Source organism: Nothobranchius furzeri, chromosome 6 (assembly GCF_043380555.1).
Source record: "Nothobranchius furzeri strain GRZ-AD chromosome 6, NfurGRZ-RIMD1, whole genome shotgun sequence".
Classification (NCBI taxonomy): domain Eukaryota; kingdom Metazoa; phylum Chordata; class Actinopteri; order Cyprinodontiformes; family Nothobranchiidae; genus Nothobranchius; species Nothobranchius furzeri.
In genome coordinates, this window is record NC_091746.1 from 25,974,888 (window position 1) to 25,983,171 (window position 8,284).

Consider the following 8,284-nt stretch of genomic DNA (forward strand, 5'->3'; position numbering starts at 1 on the left):
CCAACCGGAGAAACATGCTCAATTTGCTGCTGCTGTCTCCCGGAGCCGAGGCTGCTGATGTGATGCCGGGTGGTGTAACTGCGTTTCAGATCGGGGGGGTGGGGTCACGGCCGAGGAGCGGGCCAGCGGGCTTCAAACAGCAAAGGGCACGCCAGCCTGGATGAAGATCAGAGGAGGATGAGGGAGAGGACAGAGGAGTGAGACAGGAAAATGAGACGGAGAAGAAGGGGGGGGGGGGGGGGGGGGCTCGGGATGTGGGCTGTCGGTCTCCGGAGCGGGGGTGCTGCTCGGAGAGCCACATCGTTCAGAAGGCGTGATGTACACACAGAAATCTGATCTAATGCAGACACGTCCGCTTTTACATCGACACCACCCAAGAGCCAAGAGGAGCATCCCAGGAACCCGTCTGGAACGGAGCAGAACGTCGTGGGCTTGACCAAGTCAGGGTTGCTGATCGAGGAAGTTCCTGACACTTTGTAGAGGCTCAAACATACTCGTGACCTCTGACCTTTACCCTGAAGCTTTAATATCTGATCTGTCATAAAACAAAAAATGGAAAATCTACGCTGGTTTATCTGTAAAAGGACACAAACACAACCTGGCCCTCATTTCATTTTTAGCACCAACATTTTTATGTATTTGTGATTTTACTTTTGCTTTTTATGATCTTACATCAGTTTTTACTGGTCTACTTATCTCAGGATTTAAGACCATTGCTTCGTACTTCTGCCACATTTACAGGATATTCACATTCATCTGAGAGAAGTTAAACAGGCGTGTGCTTCCCAGGGGAGGGGCAAGCCAAATCAGCTGAGGGGTATAAAGCATCGTTTCTGAGGTCTGCGTTAGAGAACGGGTGTAAGAGGCTCATGTTACTGCTGTGGTGTTGGGCTGAGGAGCTGCATTACCACTGATCCTCTGTCAAAGGGTAAGTCTACCCTGAGGGGTGAGGGGGGGACACAGAGACTCATAAAGAGACTTCAGAGTTAGAAGGTCACAACGCTGACTCCATTGAGGGGAATAAAAGCTCAAATGTCTTGCCATTTTGACGAAAAGGGTAAAGACGCCCGTCAGCACTCATTGAGATGTTTCAAATCAGCTAACAGTGAGATGTTTATCCTGATTGGTGGACTTCATTTATGGGAAACATCATTTTATGGTCTGAGTCAGGGTGGGTCAGTCCAGCTAAAGGAGCCAAAGGGCAGAAAAACCTTTTGGGTCATAAATGAAACCGTCTGAAGCGTCACAATAACCAAAACCTTCTATTTACTTACAAAAAAACGTGAACTACCCATTGGTAAAGGATCACGAGGCATGTCTATAGTTATTTGTATTATGATGTTGTGTTATATGAGAGATAAAATTGGCACTTACCACCTGAAATACCTGGATACTCCACCAGGGGGCAGATGAGCTTGTTTTATAGGTTTTAGAGGAAAATATTATTTTCACTACAAGTAACAGGTTTAAAGGACAAGTCTGATATTTTTACGCGCACACACACACACACACACACACACACACACACACACACACACACACACACACACACACACACACATATTTATATATGTATGTAATATATATATATATATGTGTGTGTGTGTGTGTGTGTGTGTGTGTGTGTGTGTGTGTGTGTGTGTGTGTACATATATACATGTATATATGTATATATTTACATGTATATATGTATACACACATACACACACATACATACATACATACATTACATATATATATATATATATATATATATATATATATATATATATATATATATATATATACATACACAGTGGGGCAAAAAAGTATTTAGTCAGCCACCGATTGTGCAAGTTCTCCCACTTAAAATGATGACAGAGGTCAGTAATTTACATCATAGGTACACTTCAACAGTGAGAGACAGAATGTGAAAATAATCCATGAATTCACATGGCAGGATTTTTAAAGAATTTATTTGTAAATCAGGGTGGAAAATAAGTATTTGGTCACTTCAAACAAGGAAAATCTCTGGCTCTCACAGACCTGTAACGTCTCCTTTAAGAAGCTTTTCTGTCCTCCACTCATTACTGGCACCTGTTTGAACTCATTATCTGTATAAAAGACACCTGTCCACAGCCTCAAACAGTCAGACTCCAAACTCCACAATGGCCAAGACCAAAGAGCTTTCAAAGGACACCAGGAAAAGAATTGTAGACCTGCACCAGACTGGGAAGAGTGAATCTACAATAGGCAAGCAGCTTGGTGGGAAAAAATCAACTGTGGGAGCAATTTTCAGAAAATGGAAGACATACAAGACCACTGATAATCTCCCTCGATCTGGGGCTCCACGCAAGATCTCATCCCGTGGGGTCAAAATGATCATGAGAACGGTGAGCAAGAATCCCAGAACCACACGGGGGGATTTGGTGAATGACCTGCAGAGAGCTGGGACCACAGTAACAAAGGTCACCCTCAGTAACACACTACAACGGCAGGGAATCAAATCCTGCAGTGCCAGACGTGTTCTGCTGCTGAAGCCAGTGCATGTCCAGGCCCATCTGAAGTTTGCCAGAGAGCACATGGATGATACAGCAGAGGATTGGGAGAATGTCATGTGGTCAGATGAAACCAAAGTAGAACTTTTTGGTATAAACTCAACTCGTCGTGTTTGGAGGAAGAAGAATCCCAAGAACACCATACCTACTGTGAAGCATGGGGGTGGGAACATCATGCTTTGGGGCTGTTTTTCTGCTAAGGGGACAGGACGACTGATCCATGTTAAGGACAGAATGAATGGGGCCATGTATCGTGAGATTCTGAGCCAAAACCTCCTTCCATCAGTGATACCTTTGAAGATGAAACGTGGCTGGGTCTTCCAACACGACAATGATCCCAAACACACCGCCCGGGCAACAAAGGAGTGGCTCCGTAAGAAGCATTTGAAAGTCCTGGAGTGGCCTAGCCAGTCTCCAGACCTCAACCCCATAGAAAATCTGTGGAGGGAGATGAAAGTCCATGTTGCTCGGCGACAGCTCCAAAACATCACTGCTCTCGAGAAGATCTGCATGGAGGAATGGGCCAAAATACCAGCTACTGTGAGTGCAAACCTGGTAAAGACCTATAGTTTGACCTCTGTTATTGCCAACAAAGTTTATGTTACAAAGTATTGAGTTGAATTTTTGTTATTGACCAAATACTTATTTTCCACCCTGATTTACAAATAAATTCTTTAAAAATCCTGCCATGTGAATTCATGGATTTTTGTTCACATTCTGTCTCTCACAGTTGAAGTGTACCTATGATGTAAATTACTGACCTCTGTCATCATTTTAAGTGGGAGAACTTGCACAATCGGTGGCTGACTAAATACTTTTTTGCCCCACTGTACATATATATGTATATACATACATATACATTTATGTATATACATATATATGTATATATATATATGTATATATACATATATACATATATATATATGTATATATACATATATATATGTATATATACATATATGTAGACATATATATATGTATATATACATATATATATATGTATATATACATATATATATATGTATATATACATATATGTAGACATATATATATATATATATATATATATATATATATATATATATATGTATATATATATATATATATATATATATGTATATATGTATATATGTATATATATATATATATATATATATATATATATATATATATATATATATATGTATATATACATATATATACATATATGTAGACATATATATATATATATATGTATGTATATATACATATATATATGTATATATACATATATATATACATATATATATGTATATATATGTAGACATCCATATATATATATATATATATATAATATATATATATATATATATACATACATATATGAGTGACGACATTTTGTGTGGGATTAAAACTTCATGGATCTCTGAACTGATTAGAAACAAGAGAAACCAAAACCAGGTGGCTAAGTTCGGCTTAACGGCTGAAAAACGCGCAGACCTTCTCTGTGACGGACTCCTCTGCCGCTCCGGGTCGCTCTGATGTTTATTCTGTTCTGCACTTTAAGTGACCCAAATAAAAACTGCTGCAGCGCCTCGCGGACGGAGGGTTTCTCCGGTCTGCGTGGCCTCGGGGGACGGGCCTGCCCTGCACGTGGACACAAACACGCGCACAACGGCAGCGGCTGACGCACGAGACAGAGATTCTCTCTTCCTTGGAAGGCTTCATTCGGCACCCGCGGCTGTTGCCGTCTCGCTACGCGCCTCTTCACATCTCTCTCTCTTCCCTCAAGGCACCGAGATCCCCGCTCCGGTCATGAAATGAGTGCTCGGTAGGACTTTCTATCGCCTCTCCACACGACCAACAGAGAAGCCGGTTGCGTAACAGCTCCGTGCCATCGGGAAAACATGCAGGGAAAACCGACAAACAACCAGATTCCCGCTCCATCGAAGGCGTCCTCGTTTTTCATCGTGAATCTGCTGGGAAAGAGGCAGGGTGCGCACGAGGCGAGCGGTCAGACGGATGCCGAAGCAGCACGGCGTTATATGCTATGCCACACCGAGAGGATCGCCTCAGAGCCCGGCTGCTCCAGTTCCAGGGTCCGGTCCTCATGCGGGGACTCACAGACGCGGTGGATCCGCAGGAGGACGGAGCCGCCCGGGGCTCCGGAGGAGACCCCCAACAGTGAGTAAAGATCCTCATATTTATGATTTATAATCAGTGTGTGTGTGCGTGTGTGTGTGTGTGTGTTATCTGGATCACACACTCATCACAAACAGCCTCCATTACATGTTTTAAACGACTCTGGTTGGACGTGCTTAACCCAACACGAAGCCTGACTCTTAACTTAAAAAAATGTTGTTTTTTTCCGGTTAAAAACAATTTTCTAAAATGTGAAAAGCACCAAAAGCCTCCAGAAACAAATAATATAACAAATATAACGTGTGTGTGTGCGCGCGCGCGTGTGTGTGTGTTCCACAGTAAAATCAAAAACACAGTTGGTGGACTACGCATCATTTACCCAAGCGGCCCTGCGCGTCGTAATGACGCTTTTACGCACACGTAACCCTCCCGCTCACACGTCTCACACCCATCTTTCATTAGAAAGTGGAATCGTCTCATCAGCACCTAATCTAAAACGGGACTCCCAGATCCATCACTGCGCGGATGAACCCGAACCAAACACCCACTGTGCGCACCCATGATAAACATGAGCAGGTCAAACTTACGTTTTCATCTCTTACGTTTCCGCCCATGAATAATTGGACTCGTTGTTGGTTATAACTGTGAGAAAATTCCCCTAAAGCTGCTTTTGTCTGATTTGAAGGAACACACCGGGAGTCCGAGGATCCCCGCTGCTCCAGATCCGCCAGTGACCGGGCTTCACCCGCCGTTTCTGAGCCGACCACCGAAAGCAGCGACGAAACCGACCGGAAAACGGCCGAAGGAAGCCTCACTGACGAAGACGAGGACGCACAAAACGCCTTTGACGCACGATCCGAGCAGGAAGCGGCGTCTGACCAGATCTCCAGGCGAAAGAAAAAGACACGGACGGTATTCAGCCGCAGCCAGGTGTTTCAGCTGGAGTCCACCTTCGACATGAAACGGTACCTGAGCAGTTCGGAGAGGGCGGGGTTGGCTGCGTCGCTGCACCTGACGGAGACCCAGGTTAAAATCTGGTTTCAGAACCGGAGGAACAAGTGGAAGCGGCAGCTGGCGGCGGACCTGGAGGTCGCGCGGGTTCCAAACTCGACCCAGCGGGTTGTCCGGGTTCCGATTCTGTATCACGAGGGTTCTACAGCCGCTGCAGCGATGGGCTTGGGCCTGAACGGACCCTCCTTGGGCTTCTCCGGACCCATCAGCTCCCCGCTGTCGTCGTTTGCGCACTCCATGAGCCTGCTGAGGTCACAGATGAGCGGGTTGGTGTGAAAACGGAACAAGACGTTCAAGTTGACTCAGTGCAATACGTCAAAATGCTGCAAAGAGAATCCCGCCAGAGGCAGAGACAATCACAGAACCATAATCAGCCCAGACGGAGGCCGCAGAGGTTCATACACTGTATACGTTTGATACACAGATTTTTTCTAACTTTTATATTTAAAGACACAATTTGTTTTTTAATTCGTCACTTTTTTCACATGATTATAAATGAATAAAAATGCTCTGCAGCATCTGCGTCTGTTTGAACGTGAGTTTGTTTTTGACCAATAAGAGTTTTAGCGCAAAGCTCACAAGGAAAATTACGCAAAATTTGTGGAATTTTCACTGGTTTGTAGGTTTTATAGCAAACAGACTCAATTAAATGTTTCAATCATGAATCATCAGTTGTTAATCCTAAATTAGTTTCAGACACATAAAACCATCTGTAAGAAACGAAATAAAGTTTAGATTCGTTTGAAATATGTTTTACTTTGGATTTGTGTAAAAATACTTTATTAATAATACAAAAAGTCAAAGTTTGTTTACATCACCGGCTTGTATCAAGAGTATAAAACTCATTTAAACACACACACACACACACACACACACACACACACACACACCCCGTTGGGTCAGGATTTAAACCCCCAAAATGGTTTAAAGTGACTCTTTGCGGTAAAAATATCAGAAACTGAGTTGAAAAGTTATAATAAATGAAATTATACAAAAATGTGCTTTAATTCACTTTTCTTTTGTTTATTTCAGTCAAACTTTGGCTAAAAGTTCAGATTTCCTTGGTCAAGATGTTTGACTCCATTTATTACGACCCAACGGAACCAACAGCAGCTTTTATTCTGGTTCCGACAACAAGAACCATAATAAAACGAGGATATTCGGACAATCAGCTCCGGGTCACAAGCACCTATAACCTTTCCTTATACGTCACGTGACTCAAATAAACAAGATAAAACAAAATGACAAAACTTTGCTTTGATTTTCCTGGTGTGTGTGTGTGTGTGTGGGGGGGGGGGGGGTGATGGGAGGGTCAATAACACGCTCCTGTCCTCCCTTCTCCTCCCGCGTTGCCATTGGTCGCTCCGGAACATCCTGTCAGCCAATCAGCTTTGAGGACGCGCTCGGTCCGGCGTGAGTGCACCGACAGAGCCTCTCCAGCCCAGCAGAGTCAGCTCGGAGGCGGCTGATATGCTGCGAGGACCATCGGAACGTTAACGGAGACATTACCGTCCTGGTCAACGAACGGAGGTGGAAACGGAAGCCCGCTCGCTCAGGAGAATATGAACAAAGCAGACGCACCATGTCGTCCCGCAGCCTCTCTCAAATTCACTATTGACAACATTCTGAACCTGAAGACAAGCGGGACCGGCTGTGAGAGCTGTCCCTCCACCGGGGAGCAGGATGAGCTGTCCCAGAGACACCCGCCGAGACCGGAACCGGACAGGCTGACCCAGGCTGGTAAGAGCCGTCTACTAAAGCACCCCAGCAGCAGCAGGAACTCTCCTAGCGGTCTGAATCGAGTCTTTCTGTTTTCAGAGCTGGTCCCAAGTCGCGGTGGAAAGGCGGAACCGGTGCTGATCAGCTGCGGGACGCAGCGGCACGCGCCCGAGACGCGCCTGGAGAGCGGGGACAGCAGCTGCGACGACAGCGGCTCCAGCGCGGCGCCGGACCCCCTTAAGGGGGACAGCGGCTCCAAAAAGAACAAAATAGTCACGAAGAAGAAGACGCGCACGATTTTCTCCAAGAGACAGATTTTCCAGTTGGAGTCTACCTTCGACATGAAGCGCTACCTGAGCAGCGCGGAGCGCGCGTGCCTGGCCAGCTCCCTGCAGCTGACAGAGACCCAGGTCAAAATCTGGTTCCAGAACCGGCGGAATAAGTTGAAACGACAGATCTCCACCGACATGGACGGACCGGTTAGTGACTTCTCCGAGCCTGGGAAGCCGGTGGCGGTGGGGCAGCTCCCGGCCTTGTACAAGGAGAGCAGCCTGCTGGGTCGGTGCCTGCTGCCGGTGCCTCTGCCGGTGGTGTACCCGGGCAGCAGCACGCCTTACCTCTGCTTCTCCAACGCCAGCAAGTACTTCAGCCTGTACGACGGCGACGGATGACGCCACCAGAGCCCGGAACCAGACACTTTGGGTGATTTGTTGCCAAGTTCGGAGCATTTAAGGTCTTAGTGGTGCGGCCTGGAAGGCTTTCCTAAAGACTGCAAACATGGCGGAGAAACAGTTTCTCATCACTTATGGATATCCAGTATTATTTATTTTGAAAGTCTGGGGCCTGATGTGGGAAGTTTCCGGCTGGGAGGCCTAAACATCTAATTGTTTACGTTA

At 45.5% G+C, this 8,284-nt stretch overlaps 2 protein-coding genes across 3 annotated transcripts; both read left to right on the forward strand.

Annotated features, from left to right (window-relative positions):
• Positions 1 to 495: 495 nt before the first annotated feature.
• On the forward strand, positions 496 to 6,191 carry hmx1 (H6 family homeobox 1). Of its 2 annotated transcripts, XM_070552661.1 has the most exons (3): positions 496 to 928; positions 4,309 to 4,700; positions 5,344 to 6,191. In XM_070552661.1, the coding sequence occupies exons 2-3, from the start codon at positions 4,424 to 4,426 to the stop codon at positions 5,943 to 5,945; spliced, it is 879 nt and encodes a 292-aa protein (XP_070408762.1). In that variant the 5' UTR covers positions 496 to 928; positions 4,309 to 4,423; the 3' UTR covers positions 5,946 to 6,191. The 2 variants fall into 2 exon arrangements, with proteins under 2 accessions (XP_070408762.1, XP_015827022.3); XM_015971536.3 differs by lacking the exon at positions 496 to 928 and having other exon boundaries at positions 4,059 to 4,700.
• Positions 6,192 to 7,028: 837 nt separating this feature from the next.
• Positions 7,029 to 8,069, forward strand: hmx4 (H6 family homeobox 4). Its single transcript, XM_015971548.3, has 2 exons — positions 7,029 to 7,409; positions 7,488 to 8,069. The coding sequence occupies exons 1-2, from the start codon at positions 7,232 to 7,234 to the stop codon at positions 8,057 to 8,059; spliced, it is 750 nt and encodes a 249-aa protein (XP_015827034.3). The 5' UTR covers positions 7,029 to 7,231; the 3' UTR covers positions 8,060 to 8,069.
• Positions 8,070 to 8,284: the final 215 nt, after the last annotated feature.

Bases quoted from the DNA above. Each gene is read 5' to 3' on its own strand.
- hmx1 (XM_070552661.1), top strand. From the start codon at position 4,424: ATGCAGGGAAAACCGACAAACAACCAGATTCCCGCTCCATCGAAGGCG. The intron at 4,701-5,343 runs GTGAGTAAAGAT...TCTGATTTGAAG, and splicing joins TCCGGAGGAGACCCCCAACA to GAACACACCGGGAGTCCGAG.
- hmx4 (XM_015971548.3), top strand. From the start codon at position 7,232: ATGAACAAAGCAGACGCACCATGTCGTCCCGCAGCCTCTCTCAAATTC. The intron at 7,410-7,487 runs GTAAGAGCCGTC...TTCTGTTTTCAG, and splicing joins GGACAGGCTGACCCAGGCTG to AGCTGGTCCCAAGTCGCGGT.